The 19,529-nt window shown below is 39.5% G+C and overlaps 1 protein-coding gene across 1 annotated transcript in view; it reads left to right on the top strand.

Moving 5' to 3' along the window:
- Window positions 1–19,529, top strand: part of AGBL4 (AGBL carboxypeptidase 4) — a 1,384,112-nt gene that overhangs the window by 838,733 nt on the left and 525,850 nt on the right. The window contains exon 5 of the mRNA XM_059898403.1: window positions 10,751–10,967. Within this exon, the coding sequence (XP_059754386.1) occupies window positions 10,751–10,967 (217 nt within the window). The remainder of the gene's footprint in view (window positions 1–10,750; window positions 10,968–19,529) is intronic.

The following is a 19,529-nucleotide window of genomic DNA, read 5'->3' as shown; positions in this document are numbered from 1 at the left end:
TCTCTGTGCTAAATGGAATCAGAAAGTTGCCTTGTTTAACTTAATATCAAGTACAGGAACCTTTTTATGAGATCCCTTAAAGCTTCCCATGTACTCCCCTGTAACATAGACCTTTCTACTTTCCCTTCAGCTGAACGTTAAAGAGTCTCTACTTTATACTGAGCTAAGATCTACCTCCCTATGATGCCTACCATTTATCTGTGGAGAGGAGTCTTCTTTTCCTTTTACAAGTGCTTTTAAAATAAGCAAGTACTATTTGAAACTTCTCTGTACCATTTCTAGTGAGAAAGAGAAGGAAAGTTAACACTGTTCCTGTCTTCAAGAAGCCTACCTTCTCTTTGAAGAAATCTCCACTTACTTTTGTTGCTTATTGTTAAGGGACAAACTGGTGATAAAACTGTTTTAATATCAAATGTCAAAGTAGAGAAAAATTAATGATGGATGAATAATCAGAGAAGACTTCAGAGAGGAGATATATTAAAGGATATAGGCGTTTATTTATACATGCTTTTGTTCATTAATTAGTTCGTTTAAAAAAATATTTAAAGCTTTATTGACAATCTACAATATGCCACCTCTATGAGTAAGAGTTTACCAAGTAAGTAAGGTATCTGGCAGGGGAGGCAGTACAAGTGGAGAAAAGATCAAACACAAAGACACAGAGGTACTGGAGGTATGGCACAACATTTTTAGGGAGTTGTGAGTAGTTCAGTATGAATAAAACATAGGGTTCAAGGAGGGAGAAATGACTGATGATGCTGGAATCACAGGGAGATCTCGGGGAGCCTTTTGAGGATAGGAAGTTGTTTGAAGAGTTTTTAACAGGAGAGTACTGGTGAGAATACTGTGAGACAAGATTTCTCTGGAAGCAGAAGGTAAGGCTATGAGCTGGTGTCAAGGGGAGAAAGGCAGGTGGCAAGTTACCATAGGGACGATGAGCACAGACTTTGGAATCACGTTAGCTTGCATCTAATACAGGCTCTGCTGCTTACCAAGCTTGCAACCTTGGGAAATTTTTTTTACCTCTCTGAGCTTCCATTTTCTTAGCTGTGTGAAGGGGATGTTAACAGCCCCTAGCTCATAGGGTATTGTGAGGATTCAGTGATAATGCGTATAAAAAATTTAACACCATGCCTGAGACATAGTGAAACGTAATGAGCAAAATACGAGAAAAACCATAAGCGCATTCCAAATGAGAGAGACATTTCTCCTACACAGCCCCATTCCTCTTTTCCTTTATTCTGTGTTACTTTGCGTCCTCATGAATTTGGCCTGCTGAATTCTTCTCAAACAGATTTTCGTTAGTATCCTTAGCAGAATCTGTCTGGAACATTAAGCCCTGAGCAACATCTCAGCTTTCTTGCACGATCACCGCAGTGTCCATTACCTTCACTCTGCCTTCAAATCAGGTTAGGCATCCATCCTACTCAGGAGAGGAGCTGGGACAGCTGCAGGCATTAGATGAATTCTCCTGGTAGCACATGATCAAATTTGGTGGAGATGGCAGGCTCTCAGAGTCAAGTTGCTAAACTTGGCTAGAATAGGAGAAAACTGAGGTGAGTGAATTTAAAGCATGGATCTTAATTGAATATACTAGTACAGAAAGACTTGAAAACATCAGTGTCATAACCTGAGGGGCTCGTGACTGTAGGAATCGCTTGTGTATGAAGACACACTCACCTTGTGCTCCAGGAGACTCAGACTCAGACCTCTGAGTCAGGGCCTGAAGCAACTGTCACAGACCATTGGCTGGAGACCCTGAGGCTCATTTATTTCTACCAGCCTAACATTTCTGCATGTTCAGTCACATCACAAATGTAGACCATCATCTGTCTTTTTTATACCCTTATCCCTGCGCTGGTCTGTTCTCCCCCTAATCTTGGTTTTCCACTGATTCCTCCTCTATCCAAAACCTTCTACTTTTTACTTTTTCCTATGAAACTCAACTCCCAGGTTAATAATCCCCCTTGGACCCCCAGTGTTTTAATCCACTGCTTCCTTTACCTCTTGTCTTCCTTTACCTCAGTCTATGGTATGTGATACTTAACAAATATTTGCTGAATAAAACAATGACCTAAGGCCTGACTATCCTGGAGGCCATCCTTCCCCCTTTGCCTTCTCGGGAACTGCTCATTCTCCTACATTCATGCGCAGAAGGGTCAGGAGGGGACTCTTCGCTCCCCATTTTCCTTCCAGGCCATTCCGTGTCTATTTCATCACTGGTAGCTCCAAAATTTCAATATAGGAGGGTTTAAGGTAGCAATTGGGTTAGAAGGGAGGAGTGCCTAGGGGGTTTGCTTTAAAGCTATATTTGTGTCACAAGAAGATTGTTTTTACTTGCATGTTTATTCCTCCTGGCTTTGGGTGTAGGAGCAAAATGGCCTTTATTTGTGGGCCTAAGCACACCTCTAGACAGCCTTTGATACTACCGTGGACTTTTACGTGAAAAGCCCCGTTCCTTTATTGCTTAAGCTGTTCTCTCTATGTCCCGTCCTCATCATTTTTGGGTTCCCACCCATCTTAGACTCCATGGCCCATCACATCAGCCACCTTTATCTAATAGTCAAATCTATCTAATTTTCTCTACCTGTGCAGCCACTACCCTGTCCTTCTTCGGATCACTCTCATCTATCCCTTGGACTTGCACAATCATGGTACTTTACTTCTTTCACTGACTTAAAGGTATCCTATGACCTCAGGATAATGTTTAAATTCTTTAACGTGTCCCATCATGTAAAGTCGTCCCTTCACACCTGCAGGTGCAGAACCCATAGATGTGGAGGGACAACCGTAGTCCCTTTCTAATCTGACTTCTGCCTTCCTCTTCAAACACATTTCTCATGATTTACCTTCTCATTCTTTGTGCTTCAGCCATGATGAATTCCTTGCAGTTCCAACATTTTACTTGTTCCTTCTTGCCACCTGGCCTATGCCAGAATCCCATAATTTATCAAGGGGGATCCTGGAAAAGTGTTATAAGTACTGATTTAGAATCAGACAGAAACAGATTTGAATCCCAGCTTTGTCATTTACTAGCTTGAGAGCATGGGTAAGCTCCTTACCTTTTATGAACCTCCATGGCCACCTCTGCTAAGTGGGATAACAATAGTGTGGATGAAGCCTGCCATCTCAGTAAACAAAGAGTGTACAGGCATCAAGTCATCAGCCATTGCAGTCACCCCCGACTGTGCACCCTGAGGGATTCAGGATGGAAAACAACAGGATACTGGCCCCATGAGGTTAAAGTGCATATCAAAGGAATGATTTCAGTGAGCCCAGACTCTTGTCTTCCCATACATAGAAAAGTGCTAAATTCATTAACTTGAGATGTCTGGTTTTTTTCTTTAATTAGCAATAATCTTTTGATGTTCCCATTACCTGTTTTCCACTTAATGTTAGGGTGAGATTCATGACAGCCAGAGCTACAGGCAAGCAGTACAAGCCCAAATATGTACAGCATCAGTGCCATGTAACATTGGCTCTTCCACAGGAAGCCCATAGCCTTACCTCCCACCCTGGCCACTGAGGCAGCCTCAGAAAGACACCAAGGTAGAAACAAGATTCTGCAATCAACTGCTGGAATGTTACAATGCTTTGGAGCTCTTAACACTTTTCTCCAGGCTGCCCTACCTGGAGCCAGCACCATTATTGTTTTTTTCAACCTCAGCTCTGACACCCTCCTCCTCACACTTTCCTCCATATGCCCCTTTGCCCCTTGGCTTCCCAGTTGCATGACAAGCCACCACATGTGAGCCTTACATCCTCCACCCACTATGCCAGAACCCACCCCCCAAAACATATTTGCCCTTAAGGAGCTTCCAAACAGATCCTAGTGGATGACACTTAGGAAGAAGCCAATAAAAAAAGCAAGACTTGCTACAAAATGTAGGAGCCAAACAGGCCTGGTATTATCAGTGGACAATCATGGAAAAGGCATAGTTGAGACAGGTTTTGTAGGATTAATAGGATTTTAAGAGACACAAATGAGAGGCATTCTCTGCAGGGAAATCGTGAATAGTTTGGATATTATACAAATGAGGAGGTGCAGTGAGCCTGTGAAGTGGGTTAATGTAAAGATGTTATGGGAATTATGACTGGACCATTTTGCCTTTTCTCATGTATGTGTTTCAGTGTTGCTTATTGGAGAATGAGCATGTTCGCTTGACAGAATTGCCTACACAGCATATTTTAAAGCAGTATTTCCCAAAGTGCTTCTGTGTAAAATTAGTTTCATGGAATGCTCTATAGAAAAGTAATAGTAATAATTTAAAGAAATGTTGAATATTCTTTTTCTCTCCCTTGAATATTCACAACGTGCATGAACTTATTTTAAAGGATCTGAATTAGTGTTATAATACTAAAACCTGACTTCCTTGGGGAAAGTAATCCTCCCTTATTTATGTCACTATAGCATCACACTCTTTCCCCTGAAGACACTTTTGAGTCTGTAACTATATTGTATATTTATTTAAAATATTTTATTGACTGCTTCCCTACCAGGATATATACTCCATGAGGACAAATACCTGGCCTATCTTATTTACCATTTTACATCAGTAATCTAGCACAATGCCTGGGTGTATAATATGTGCCCAAAATAAGAACAAATGATGAATAAAACTTGTTCATTTTTAACTTTGCGTTGTTTAAACAGTTGATAAAGGATAGGGCTGGAATTTGAACAAAGTACTGCCAGATTCCAGTCTCTTTTTTTTTAAAAGTTTTTAATTTAATTTAATTTATTTTTTTATACAGCAGGTTCTTATTAGTTATCCATTTTATACACATCAGTATATACATGTCAATCCCAATCTCCCAATTCATCACACCCCCCTCCCCCGTCACTTTCCCCCCTTGGTGTCCATACGTTTGTTCTCTACATCTGTGTCTCTAATTCTGCCCTGCAAACCGGTTCACCTGTACCATTTTTCTAGGTTCCACATATATGCGTTAATAAACGATATTTGTTTTTCTCTTTCTGACTTACTTCACTCTGTATGACAGTCTCTAGATACAATCACGTCTCTACAAATGATCCAATTTCGTTCGTTTTTATGGCTGAGTAATATTCCATTGTATATATGTACCACATCTTCTTTATCCCTTCGTCTGTTGATGGGCGTTTAGGTTGCTTCCATGTCCTGGCTATTGTAAATACTGTTGCAATGAACATTGGGGGTGTATGTGTCTTTTTGAATAATGGTTTTCTCTGGGTATATGCCCAGTAGTGGGATTGCTGGGTCATATGGTAGTTCTATTTTTAGTTTTTTGAGGGACCTCCATACTGTTCTCCATAGTGGCTGTATCAATTTACATGCCCACCAACAGTGCAAGAGGGTTCCCTTTTCCCTACACCCTCTCCAGCATTTGTTGTTTGTAGATTTTCTGATGATGCCCATTCTAACTGGTGTGAGGTGATACCTCATTGTAGTTTTGATTTACATTTCTCTAATAATTAGTGATGTTGAGCAGCTTTTCATGTGCTTCTGGGCCATCTATATGTATTCTTTGGAGAAATGTCTATTTAGGTCTTCTGCCCACTTTTGGATTGCGTTGTTTTTTTAATATTGAGCTGCATGAGCTGTTTATATATTTTGGAGATTAATCCTTTGTCCGTTGATTCGTTTGCAAATATTTCCTCCCATTCTGAGGGTTGTCTTTTTGTCTTGTTTGTAGTTTCCTTTGCTTTGCAAAGGCTTTTAAGTTTCATTGAGTCCCATTTGTTTATTTTTGTTTTTATTTCCATTACTCTAGGAGGTGGATCAAAAAATATCTTGCTGTGATTTATGTCAAAGAGTGTTCTTCCTATGTTTTCCTCTAAGAGTTTTATAGTATTCGGTCTTACATTTACGTCTCCAATCCATTTTGAGGGTATTTTTCTCTATGGTGTTAGGGAGTGTTCTAATTTCATTCTTTTACATGTAGCTGACCAGTTTTCCCAGCACCACTTACTGAAGAGACTGTCTTTTTCCATTGTATATCCTTGCCTCCTTTTTCATAGATTAGTTGACCATAGGTGTGTGGGTTTATCTCTGGGCTTTCTATCCTGTTCCATTGATCTATATTTATGTTTTTGTGCCAGTACGATACTGTCTTGATTACTGTAACTTTACAGTATAGTCTGAAGTCAGGGAGTCTGATTCCTCCAGTTCCGTTTTTTTCCCTCAAGACTGCTTTGGCTATTCGGGGTCTTTTGGGTGTCCATACAAATGTTAAGATTTTTTGTTCTAGTTCTGTAAAAAATGCCACGGGTAATTGGATAGGGATTGCAATGAATCTGTAGATTGATCTGGGTAGTATAGTCATTTTCACAATATTGATTATTCCTATCCAAGAACATGGTATGTCTCTCCACCTGTTTGTAACATCTTTAATTTCTTTCATCAGTGTCTTATAGTTTTCTGCATACAGGTCTTTTGTCTCCCTGAGTAGGTTTATTCCTAGGTATTTTATTCTTTTTGTTGCAGTGGTAAATGGGAGTGTTTCCTTAATTTCTCTTTCAGATTTTTCATCATTAGTGTATAGGAATGCAAGAGATTTCTGTGCATTAATTTTGTACCCTGCAACTTTACCAAATTCATTGATTAGCTCTAGTAGTTTTCTGGTGGCATCTTTAGGATTCTCTGTGTATAGTATCATGTCATCTGCAAACAGTGACAGTTTTACTTCTTCTTTTCCGATTTGGATTCCTTTTATTTCTTTTTCTTCTCTGATTGCTGTGGCTAGGATTTCCAAAATTATGTTGAATAATAGTGGTGAGAGTGGACATCCTTGTCTTGTTCCTGATCTTAGAGGAAATGCTTTCAGTTTTTCACCATTAGGAATGATGTTGGCTGTGGGTTTGTCATATATGGCCTTTATTATGTTGAGGTAGGTTCCCTCTATGCCCACTTTCTGGAGAGTTTTTATCATAAATGAGTGTTGAATTTTGTCAAAATCTTTTTCTGCATCTATTGAGATGATCATATGGTATTTCTTCTTCAATTTGTTAATATGGTCTATCACATTGATTGATTTGCATATATTGAAGAATCCTTGCATCATCCCTGGGCTAAATCCCACTTGATCATGGTGTATGATCCTTTTAATGTGTTATTGGATTCTGTTTGCTAGTATTTTGTTGAGGATTTTTTCATCTATATTCGTCAGTGATATTGGTCTGTAATTTTCTTTTTTTATAGTATCTTTGTCTGGTTTTGGTATCAGGGTGATGGTGGCCTCATAGAATGAGTTTGGGAGTGTTCCTTCCTTTGCAATTTTTTGGAAGAGTTTGAGAAGGATGGGTGTTAACTCTTCCCTAAATGTTTGATAGAATTCACCTGTGAAGCCATCTGGTCCTGGAACTTTGTTTGTTGGAAGATTTTTAATCACAGTTTCAATTTCATTACTTGTGATTGGTCTGTTCATATTTTCTGTTTCTTCCTGGTTCAGTCTTGCAACGTTATACCTTTCTAAGAATTTGTCCATTTCTTCCAGCTTGTCCATTTTATTAGCAAAGAGTTACTTCTAGTAGTCTCTTAGGATGTTTTGTATTTCTGCAGTGTCTGTTGTAACTTCTTTTTCATTTCTAATTCTACTGGTTTGAGTCTTCTCCCTTTTTTTCTTGATGAGTCTGGCTAATGGTTTATCAATTTTGTTTATCGTCTCAAAGAACTAGCTTTTAGTTTTATTGATCTTTGCTGTTGTTTCCTTCATTTCTTTTTCATTTATTTCTGATCTGATCTTTATGATTTCTTTCCTTCTACTAAGTTTGGGTTTTGTTTGTTCTTCTTTCTCTAGTTCCTTTAGGTGTAAGGTTAGATTGTTTATTTGAGATTTTTCTTGTTTCCTGAGGGAGGCTTGTATTGCTATAAACTTCCCTCTTAGAACTGCTTTTGCTGCATCCCATAGGTTTTGGATCATCGTCTTTTCGTTGTAATTTGTCTCTAGGTATTTTTTGATTTCCTCTTTGTTTTCTTTAGTGATCTCTTGGTTATTTAATAACATATTGTTTAGGCTCCATGTGTTTGTGTTTTTTATGTTTTCTGCCCTGTAATTCATTTCTAATCTTGTAGCATTGTGGTCAGAAAATATGCTTGATATGATTTGAATGTTCTTCAATTTACTGAGGCTTGATTTGTGACCCAAGATGTGATCTCTCCTGGAGAATGTTCTGTGTGCACTTGGGAAGAAAGTGTAATCTACTGTTTTTGGATGGAATGTCCTATAAATATCAATTAAATCTATCTGGTCTATTGTGTCATTTAAAGCTTGTGTTTCCTTATTAATTTTCTGTTTGGATGATCTGTCCATTGGTGTAAGTGAGGTGTTAAAGTCCCCCACTATTTTTGTGTTACTGTTGATTTCCTCTTTTATGGCTGTTAGCAGTTGCCTTATGTGTTGAGGTGCTCCTATGTTGGGTGCATATATATTTATAATTGTTATATCTTCTTCTTGGATTGATCCCTTGATCATTATGTAGTTTCCTTCCTTGTCTCTTGTAACATTCTTTATTTTAAAGTCTATTTTATCTGATATGAGTATTGCTACTCCAGCTTCCTTTTGATTTCTATTTGCATGGAATATCTTTTTCCACCTCCTCACTTTCAGTCTGTATGTGTCCCTAAGTCTGAAGTGGGTCTCTTGTAGATAGCATATATATGGGTCCTGTTTTTGTATCCATTCAGTAAGCCTGTGTCTTTTAGTTGGAACATTTAATCCATTCACGTTTAAGGTAATTATCGCTCTGTATGTTCCTATTACCATTTTCTTAATTGTTATGGGTTTGTTTTTGTAGGAACTTTTCTTCTCTTGTGTCTCCCACTTAGAGAAATTGCTTTAGCATTTGTTGTAGGGCTGGTTTGGCGGTGCTGAATTCTCTTAGCTTTTGCTTGTCTGTAAAGCTTTTGATTTCTCCATCAGATCTGAATGAGATCCTTGCTGGTTAGAGTAATGTTGGTTGTAGGTTCTTCCTTTTCATCACTTTAAATATATCATGCCACTCCCTTCTGGCTTGTAGAGTTTCTGCTGAGAAATCAGCTGTTAACCTTATGGGAGTTCCCTTGTATGTTATTTGTCATTTTTCCCTTGCTGGTTTCAGTAATTTTTCTCTGTCTTTAATTTTTGCCAGTTTGATTACTATGTGTCTCAATGTGTTTCTCCTTGGGTTTATCCTGTATGGGACTCTCTATGCTTCCTGGACTTGGGTGGCTATTTCCTTTCCCATGTTAGGGAAGTTTTCGACTATAATCTCTTCAAATATTTTCTCAGGTCCTTTCTCTCTCTCTTTTCCTTCTGGGACCCTATGATGCAAATGTTGTTACACTTAATGTTGTACCAGAGGTCTCTTAGGCTGTCTTCATTTCTTTTCATTCTTTTTTTCTTTATTCTGTTCCGCAGCAGTGAATTCCACCATTCTGTCTTCCAGGTCACTTATATGTTCTTCTGCCTCAGTTATTCTGCTATTGATTCCTTCTAGTATAGTTTTCATTTCAGTTATTGTATTGTTCATCTCTGTTTGTTCTTTAATTCTTCTAGGTGTTTGTTCTTTAATTCTTCTAGGTCTTTGTTAAACATTTCTTGCATCTTCTCGATCTTTGCCTCCATTCTTTTTCCGAGGTCCTGGAGCATCTTCACTATGATTATTCTGAATTCTTTTTCTGGAAGGTTGCCTATCTCCACTTCATTTAGTTGTTTTTCTGGGGTTTTGTCTTGTTCCTTCATCTGGTACATAGCCCTGTGCCTTTTCATCTTGTCTATCTTTCTGTGAATGTGTTTTTTGTTTCATAGGCTGCAGGATTGTAGTTCTTCTTGCTTCTGCTCTCCGCCCTCTGGTGGGTGAGGCTATCTAAGAGGCTTGTGCAAATTTCCTGATGGGAGGGACTGGTGTGGGTAGAGCTGGCTGTTGCTCTGGTGGGCAGAGCTCAGTAAAACTTTAATCCGCTTGTCTGCTGATGGGTGGGGCTGGGTTCCCTCCCTGTTGGTTGTTTGCCCTGAGGCGACCCAACACTGGAGCCTACAGGCTCTTTGGACTAATGTCGGACTCTGGGAGGGCTCACGCTAAAGATTACTTCCCAGAACTTCTGCTGCCAGTGTCCTTGTCCTCTCATTGTGCCACAGCCATGCCTGCCTCTGTAGGAGACCCTCCAACACTAGCAGGTAGGTCTGGTTCAGTCTCCTATGAGGTCACTGCTCCTTCCCCTGGGTCCTGATGTGCACACTACTTTGTGGTGTGCCCTCCAAGAGTGGAGTTCCTGTTTCCCCCAGTCCTGTCGAAATCCTGCAATCAAATCCCGCTAGCTTCAAAGTCTGATTCTCTAGGAATTCTTCCTCCCATCGCCGGACCCCCAGGTTGGGAAGCCTGACGTGGCGCTCAGAACCTTCACTCCAGTGGGTGGACTTCTGTGGTATAAGTGCTCTCCAGTCTGTGAGTCACCCACCCAGCAGTTACGGGATTTGATTTTGTTGTGATTGCGCCCCTCCTACTGTCTCATTGTGGCTTCTCCTTTGTCTTTGGATGTAGGGTATCTTTTTTGGTGAGTTCCAGTGTCTTCCTTTCATTGATTTTTCAGCAGTTCGTTGTGATTCCAGTGCTCTTGGAAGAGGGAGTCTCCAATCGCTTTTTGATCATAGATTGGTATATGTTGTTGTCCCTAGCCACCACCTAGGTTTCTTGATGTTACAGTTTCAGTCTTGGGCATTTATTCCCACTGATTACATTTTGAAGCTTGAACAACTGTCTGATATGCTCAAATTTCTTTGTATTTTTCAGGCAAAGACTGCCACCTAAAAATGTTTACTACTACCGCTGCCCAGACCATAGGAAGAATTACGTGATGTCCTTTGCATTTTGTTTTGACCGAGAAGAAGATATTTACCAGTTTGCTTACTGCTACCCATATACGTACACTCGCTTTCAGCATTACCTTGACAGCCTGCAAAAGAGAAACATGGATTACTTCTTCCGGGAGCAGCTGGGTCAGAGTGTGGTAAGACTCATTCAGAAATGGGAAAGCTGGGGGAGGAGCTTAGCAATGGTTTTTATAGAATGCAAATAATAGATATTGGTGCTTTGTAGACTATATGCTCTGGAAATTTTAAAAATCATAGTTTTTTTGTGTAATATTTTGCTACTATTGCCACCAGGATGTCAAAGAATAGGATAAGGCAGATGCGTGTCCTTCTGAATGAAGCTGATAAAGCTCTCTAACAAAATACAAAAGTTCTGGTGAATCCCCAGAACTGTGAGATAAAAAGAAGGCTCTACTGGGTGTTACAAAAGGTGTGAAAGCATTTTATGAGTCTAAGCTTATGAGATGAAGAATAAATTTGCTTTTTAGTGAGTTTAACTTGACTGCAGTGTAGGTTAGCAAGTGGTGTGCAGTATGGTTGTGCTGTCCACAATGTGTTCTATCTCTGCCATCTATTAGTTCCCCAACCCTTCTTCCTTCCCCAGGTTTAGTTTTCTGGGTCTGGAGATTTCAGTCTTACATTCTATATGTTTCCTATTGCTGACATAACAAATTGCCATGAACTTGGTGGCTTGAAACAACACAAATTTATTATCTTACAGTTCAGGAAAGTCTGAAATTGGCCTCTTTGGGCTAAAATCTAGATATCAACAGGTTGGTATTCCTTCTGGAGGCTCTAGGGGAGAATTCATTCCACTACCTCTCCCAGTTTCTAGAGGCTGCTTGCATTCCTTGGCTTGTGGTTCCCTTTCAGTCTTCAAAGTCAACATTAACTTATCAAGTCTTTCTCATGCTGCAACACTCTGATGCTGAATCTCCTGCCCTCCTCTTTCACATATAAGAACACTTGTGATTATGTTGGGCTCACCCAGATAATCCAGGATAATATATCCATCTCAAGATCTTTAACTAAATCACATCTGTAAAGTCCCTTTTCTCATGTGAGGTAACATATTCACAGGTTCCAACGATTAGGACTTGGACATTTTGGGAGAGGGAGTGCATTGTTCTGCCTACCACACTTTCCTACTCTCTTTTCCTCTTTTTCTCCCTGCCCATGCCAGGATCTGAAAGTGTCCTTCACATTGGATGCATAGGTTTTGTTCTCTGCGGTCAGAAATACTTCAGTTGCTAGTAAAGAATACCTTCCCTCTACTTTAATCTTCTCCCTAACAGTGCTTCTGATGGGTGCCATGTATATCTGGTGCCTATATCTTTTGAACTGAGAATTGGGACACATGGTGTATGAGTCAGCATGCTAGTAGGAAACAGATGGCAGCCTCACATTAGGATAATTTGAAGAGAGCTTAATAAATGGGCTGTTTACAAGGTGAGGGCACTGTGTACAGAAACCACGGGGTATAGTGCAGTTCCCTGGGGCTAGTAACAGCTCAGAGGGTGTGAAGGGATGAAATGGTTAACAGAACCCAATAGTAGAGAGTCATGCAGTGGGCCATCTTGAGTGGAACAGTGACCTTCAGTTGAGGAAAAAAGTTAGCCTGAGATGATCCCACAGGGAGGGAGCTGAGAAAAATAAGTACACAGAGCTCATTCTCTTACTTCCCGCTGATCTACTGCTAGGGGTCCCTACTGGCCAACGCAACTGGAAATCAGAGGGCAAGAGAGCCCACTGAAGTAATCCATACAGATAAGTTTCCCTGAACAAAGAAAATGATGGAGAAGAGCAGAGAGTGGTTGTAGAGAGCCAAATAGAACATATTAGTCACACATGGTCTGATCAACAATGTATTGCTGCAAACAGTGAGATTATTTCAGATGGGACTGTTGGAGAAATCCTGAGACGAATGTTTGCCAGACATACGACTTATGATATAAATTAAGAGAGAAAGAGTTTCATTCAATACTTGTGACTTTTTAAGGGTGAGATCTGTTCGTTTCATTCTTGTGTCCACTCCAGCCCTATCTTAGATTTATGCCAGGCAGAATGTAGGTGTACATTGAATGGCTATGGAGTAAATTATTGAATGAATGAAAGAATGAATTAAGATATATCTAGAGACAATGTGAAGAGCTAAGAACATCAGAAAGCTGATAGGAGGAATAATAGGATAAGTGAAACTTCCAATAACTAATACACAAAATACATACCTAAAATAACAGCTCATTAAATGAGATAGAAGTTTATTTCTCTTCCATATACAAGTCTAGATGTAGGCAATCCAGAGCTGATAGTGTGGCTCTGCTCCTCGAAACTCTTAGGGAGTCAAGTTCTTTCAGCTTTCTGCCCTGCCATCCCTGGGATGTGGCTCTCAAACTCAATGTCAAATGTGGAATTCTGTCACATCCATGTTCCAGGCAGCAAGATAAAGAACGTAGGGGAAGAAGGGAGAAGATACAGTATTGTGGCACTTTCACATTTATCCCATTTGATAGAACTCATATTCACACTTAGCTAAAGGAAGGATGAGAAATGAAGTCTTCATTGTGGGTGACCATGTTTCTAGCTAAAAATTAGTAGTCCTATAGATATGGAGGTGAATTAATATTGAAGGACATCCTGAAGTCTCTGCCATAAGAAGCTTGAATTATGTGTCCAGCTCTAATACCAAGCTACTCATATGACCTTGAATGTTACTTCCCTTTTCTGGGGACAAGTTTTTCATCTATAAAATGAGAAAGTTGAAGTTGATAGGGGTTTTAAAATTATTCTTTGAGGAGTTCCTCAGTTAGAATAAAATAATTCTAGACCCCTGTCCTACTTCAGACACTGTGAGGGGTGCTGTAGGGATATATAATGGAGTATACAAGTCATGGTGTACTTCCAGAAATGTATTCCATACCAGAGGAAAGAAGACATTTAAAAATATATATATAATGTTTTTTAAAGTATATAATTAAGGATCCCATGAGTTGTTTAAAGAATTTATGGTCAGACTAAACATCATGGAGAAGATGGGCTTTACGCTGAGTCTTGAAAGATGGGTAGGATTACTGAATACAGAGTTGGCGAGAAGGTAGCCCAGAGAGCAAGAAACAGCCTGAGTCATTGCATGATGATAGTTGGTCGGAAGTCTGGTTTGATTGGAATAGGGAACCTTCCTACTGGAAGATAAGGATAGACAGGAAGATAAGGACCAAACTCTGAAAAACTTTGATTGTCATATTAAAGAATTATGGCTGTATCCTTTATTCAGATTCAACACACAGACACTAGGTCAGGCACTTTATATGTACTATCTTACTTGTTTCTCACAACAGTTTTGTGGGGTAGGCAGAATTATCCCAGTTTGGGGATAAATAATCTAAGGCTAATAAGTTACTTGGCTAAAGCTACATGGCTAGTTCATGACTAGGCCAATATTTAAACCCATGGCTTGTAATGCTGTGCCCTGGCACTTTGATGGACTCATTGCTCCTTTCCACATTGGGCCTACTAAAATAGATAGTAGATTTTGAGAAAGGGATTATACCTTATCCAAAGCTACATCTTAAGAAAGTAAAGTTAGGGAAGTGCAGGGTGTACCTCTGCTGGCTAAACTAGATTAGGGGAGCTCTGTGGGTTGGCTCCATCCCCCTGATCTGGGTCTCGAAGCAGATACCAGAGTCGTTAAGGCCTTCTGGCATACTCTTGCAGACAGGACAGTTCTCGGTTACCAGGGCGTTTGATATGGCTTGTGTCTGAAGCCACCACTATAATTAGTTAATCCCTACTCCAATTTGGAGGGAGGATAATTACAAGTAGGAAGGCTAAACATGTCAACAGACAATTCTTAGAGAGAGCAGGCAGGAAGCAAGATTTTGAATTTCTAGTGCTGGAACTATTAATCACCATGGGCATAGCTGCTATTGCTACTAATTATATCATCCAAAATGGCATTTTATTTTGTTACTTACCAGTGGCCCTTTCTAACACCAGCAAACAAAATCCCTTTGTGCATACATCAAAGCCACAATCTGACATTTAAGTTAAATACATCATAGGAAAGATCTTTATTTTCTTGTTGTTTTAACACCTTTATTGAGGTATAATTTACATACTATAACATTAACCCATTGTAAGGGTAAAATTCTGTGATTTTTAGTAAGTGTATAGAGTTTTACAACTATCACCACAATCTAATTTTAGAACATTTCATCATCCCAAAAAGTTCCCTTGTAAATCCCCACTTCCAGTCCCAGCCCTAGGCAACTGTTCATCTGTTCTCTGACACTGTAAATTTGCCATTTCTGAACATTTCCTGTAAATGGAATCATGCACTATTTAGTCGTCTTTTACATTTAGCACCTTTCACATAGCATTACGTTTTTGAGGTTCATTCATGTTGTAACATCCGTCCGTAGTCCATTCATTTTTAGTGCTGAATAGTATTCTATTGAAAATATATACCACACTTTCTTTTTCTGTTCTCCAGTTGATGGACATTTGGATTGTTTCCAGTTTGGGGCTATTATGAATAATGCTATTATGAACATTCATGTGCATATCTTTGAGTGGACATGTGATCACATTTCTCTTGGGTAGATTTCTAGGAATGTAATCATTGGCTCATATAAGTTCACATTCAACTTAAAAAAAAAACAAAAAACAAAAAATGTGCCAAGCTGCATTCCAAGTTAGTAGTGCCATTTTGCATTCCTACCAACAATGTAGGAGAGAGGGTTGTAGTTTCTCCATGTGCTTGCTAACACTTGGAATTACCTATATTTTTCATTACAGCTATTTTAGTGGGTATGTAGTGAAATCTCACTGTGGTTTTACTTTGTGCTGCCCTAGTAACTAGTTATGTTGATTATCTTATAATGTACTTATTTGCCATTCATATATCTTCTCTGCTGAAGTGTTAGTTTAGACCTTTTATCCATTTTTTAAAAATTGAGTTGTGTTCTTATAATGAGTTTTGAGAGTTCTTTATTCTGAATGCAAGTCCTTTGTCAGATTCATGCTTTGCAAAATCCCCCCCTAATGTATACCTTTAATCTATACCTTATACCTATACCTTAATCTATACCTTTTCATTCTCTTAACCATGTCTTTTGAAGAATAGAAGTTTTTAATTTTGAAGTCCAACTTATCAGTTTTTTCTCTTATGGATCATGCTTTTGGAATCTTATCTAAAAGCTGCCCATCTGAAGGCCACAAAGATTTTCTCCTATGTTTTCTTCTAAAATTTTTATAATTTCCACTGACATTTAAATCCATGATCCATTTTGAATTAATTTTTTATATATGGCATGAGGTAAGGACCTTAAGTTCACTTTTTTTTGCATATAGATATCCAATTGTTGCAGCACCATTTGTTGAAAAGACTAACCTTTTACCCATGAACTATCTTGGCACCTTTCTCCAATGCCTCTACTCAGTTTTTCTTTTTTCTTTCCTATTTTCAAGGCTAAATTGTCAGGGAGTCAACTCTGTGTCTGTGTAGGTCAGCTATGATTGGACTGAGATTGTGCTCATCCACTCTGAGTCTGTAAGGCTTCCATCCTCTGACAGTGGATTTGTGTGTGGGTTTGGGGAGCACAAAGTTTGGGCAGTTTTCAAGTCTGCCCTGGCTTTTACTTTCCCTTTTGTGCTGTGTTCCCTGTGTGCATATGTGCAGCCTCAAGGTTGTTCATGTGTGCGCTGCTGCTTTAGGCTTCTTCTCAGGTCTCTGATGAGTCTGCACCCAGTCTCAGCCAGCGTATTCTTGTCCCAGCTATGCAACTGTGGGCCCTCCTCACTTGCCCACAGACAGTGCTGCTGGGTCTGGGCACTGCCTACTTCTCCAAATTAACTGAGTCCCTTCGACCATGACAGAGAAGCTGCCAATCCTCACAGCCTGGCCTGTCCTAGCATTCACCAAGCCTGGGGGAAGATGGAACCAATCCAGGACAGAACATCATATATTCCCATTCTTATTCCCTGAAGTTCAGCAGTTTTTAAAACATAATAGTTTTGAGATTGTTGTCAATTTGGTCGGTTTCCAAAGCACTGAAATGGTTGTTTGTTTCAATTTTGTCCAACTTTATATTTGTTTTTTGGGGATAGCATTTATCAATATTCTCATTCCAACATAGCCAGAATTAGATTTTAACTGACTCACATGAGTTTTTAAGTCATATAGCCCTTGTACTGTCAGACATGGTGAAATATGGCATTATTTTCAAATGCCATTGGACTAGAGGAACCCATAACTCGTGTGTGTGTGTTTTGAAAGTATTAGATGGAGAGAGTGATTCCCATACTTAGGGACACTTGCCAAAAGGAAGTGTCTAACAAAGAAAATAGTCTGATAGTGTATTTTAGGGAATCACTAGAAAATCATGTATATGAAAATAATATTGTCTAGGCTCTACCACTGGTTAGCTCTATGACCTTGGGAAAAACATTTCTCTATGGGCCTTAGAAAGTCAGACCAGATTATTTCAAACATCCCTTCCAACTTCAACTTAAATTATGGTTCAAATGTTGATGACATCTTTTTGTATGTTCTAAGTCACTCATTAGCTTGTTGTAATGTTGCCTCTCAATCTGCCCTTTATTTTATAACAATGGTAGTTATTGAGTGCTTAGCATGTGCCAGACCCAATGCTATGACTTTTATATGCATCCTTTCACTCAGTCCTCACAACACCCCTGTTATATGGTTAGTACTATAATTGAATGCCTAACATGTAACCAGCTTGTCTAAGCTCTGGGGATACAGCAGTAAAAACAGGCATAAATACAAGCCTTCATGGAGCTTACATTCTAGTAGAAAGAGACAGACAGTATTGGAGAAATTAAATCAGGAAAGGAAATACATTTTGGGGAGAAGTCTTCATTTAGAAGGAAGCATTTAAGCTCTGGGCTATAAGTATTATCTTCTCCCATTTGCATTTTTAAAAGCTGAGATACAATGAGATTAAATAATTTGTCTATATCATGTAGCTGGGATTTGAAGCCACGCCTTTGTGGACCCCAAAGAATGGACTCTAAACCAATCCTGGATAAGGAAGTATTCTGTTCACATATACAGTTATTTACTAAATTCTTCCAAAGCCATTCCTCAATACTACAAATATCTAGTAAACACCTTCTACCTGTCAGGCTCTATATTGGGTGCTGGAGACAGAAAGATGAGTACAAAACACACCCTGCCCCTAAGAAATACTCCATGTACTGGGTGTCACAGACATAAAGGCTAATAATGGCAATGATGGTAAGAAACTTGATGTAATAGAAGTAGGAGGCAGAGGAGAGGCACAAGGGAGGAAATGAAGCATTAAGGAAAGAGGCATCTTGAATTGAGAATCAAAACATGGATACAGAGGCTGAGACGCCTGGTGAGTCCTGACTATTTAGTGTGGTTCCAAATGACAAGAGCACAGGGTCAGCTGAAGAAGAACAAGAGGAATGGTGATTGGGAAAGAATGAGAGGTAGGTGGAGGCTGGGTCAGGAGGGCTTTGAATGCCAAACTAAAGAATTTGGACTCTATCCTGAGGGCAGTGAGGAGCCAGGCAGGAGGGAATCTGATCACTGTGGCACTTAACCCTTCCATCTCCAGGCTGCCTCTGCTGATGGCAGCTGAGCTAGAAGTCAGGTTAACTCCTGCCTGTCTGTCCAGTTGGCTTTCCTTTTCTCAGGCAGAGATATTTCACAGGACAAGAGCACTAGGAGGAAAACTTTACTACCAAGACACACGTATAGTAATGATAATGTCATAGAAATACCCAGAAAAGCTTGTCTCTTTGATCTTAACATTTCACACAATTTCAGAGTTGGCAAAGACTATAGGGGTCACACTCAAATTTAACAAATATATTAGGCATTTACTATGGGCAAGGACCTAAACTGTATAGAACGGCATCTCCTCAACATTCGAGAAATATGACTTTTCAACCACTGTTCACATACCTCTTGAGGCAGCCTGAGCTCTATCCCAATGACAAATAAGTCATACCATCCCCAGAAGGAGCTGCCGCCCTGTAACCTCCTCTCTTTGGTTCTACCACCACCCTCTGGGCCCACCCTGCATGTACTTGCTCCTCTAGCCCCTGGACAGGCCTGCAAAGATAGCAAGACAGTGGCCACAGCCCCCTCATGAATCTTCCCTCCTCCAACCTAATCCCTTTCTTCCTCCTCTCCTCCCTCGTAATTCTACATTTCTTCATATTCCATGGTTTCTAAACTCTGTACCTTCTTTGTTGTCCTCTAGACATGATCTAGGTTGTTAATTTCCTTCTTAAAATACCAGAACTGAATGTAAAACTCTGCAGGTGATCTAAGCATGCCACAGCAGAATAGAACCATTGCCTCTCTTGCTCTGGATCCTAGATCGCTAGAAATATAGCCAGAATTTACGTTCGCTTCTTTTAACAATGAGGCCTTCATGTAGTAAATTTTTGTTATTGTTCTTTAAATAAAACTTATTTTTTATTTCTTGGATAGTCTTTTTTAAAATAAATTTTTATTTTGGAATAACTTTAAATTTGTAGAAAAGTTGGAAAGATAATACGTATAGAGAGTTTCAACATATACTTCACCCAGTTTTCTCTACTGTTAGCAGCTCAATATCAAAAAAACAAACAACCCAATCAAAAAATGGGCAGAAGACCTAAATAGACATTTCTCCAAAGAAGATATACAGATGGCCAAC

The sequence above is a fragment of the Balaenoptera ricei genome, chromosome 1, assembly GCF_028023285.1.
Source record: "Balaenoptera ricei isolate mBalRic1 chromosome 1, mBalRic1.hap2, whole genome shotgun sequence".
Classification (NCBI taxonomy): domain Eukaryota; kingdom Metazoa; phylum Chordata; class Mammalia; order Artiodactyla; family Balaenopteridae; genus Balaenoptera; species Balaenoptera ricei.
Note: the sequence above shows the minus strand (reverse complement) of the source record. Positions and strands in the feature narration are given on the sequence as shown.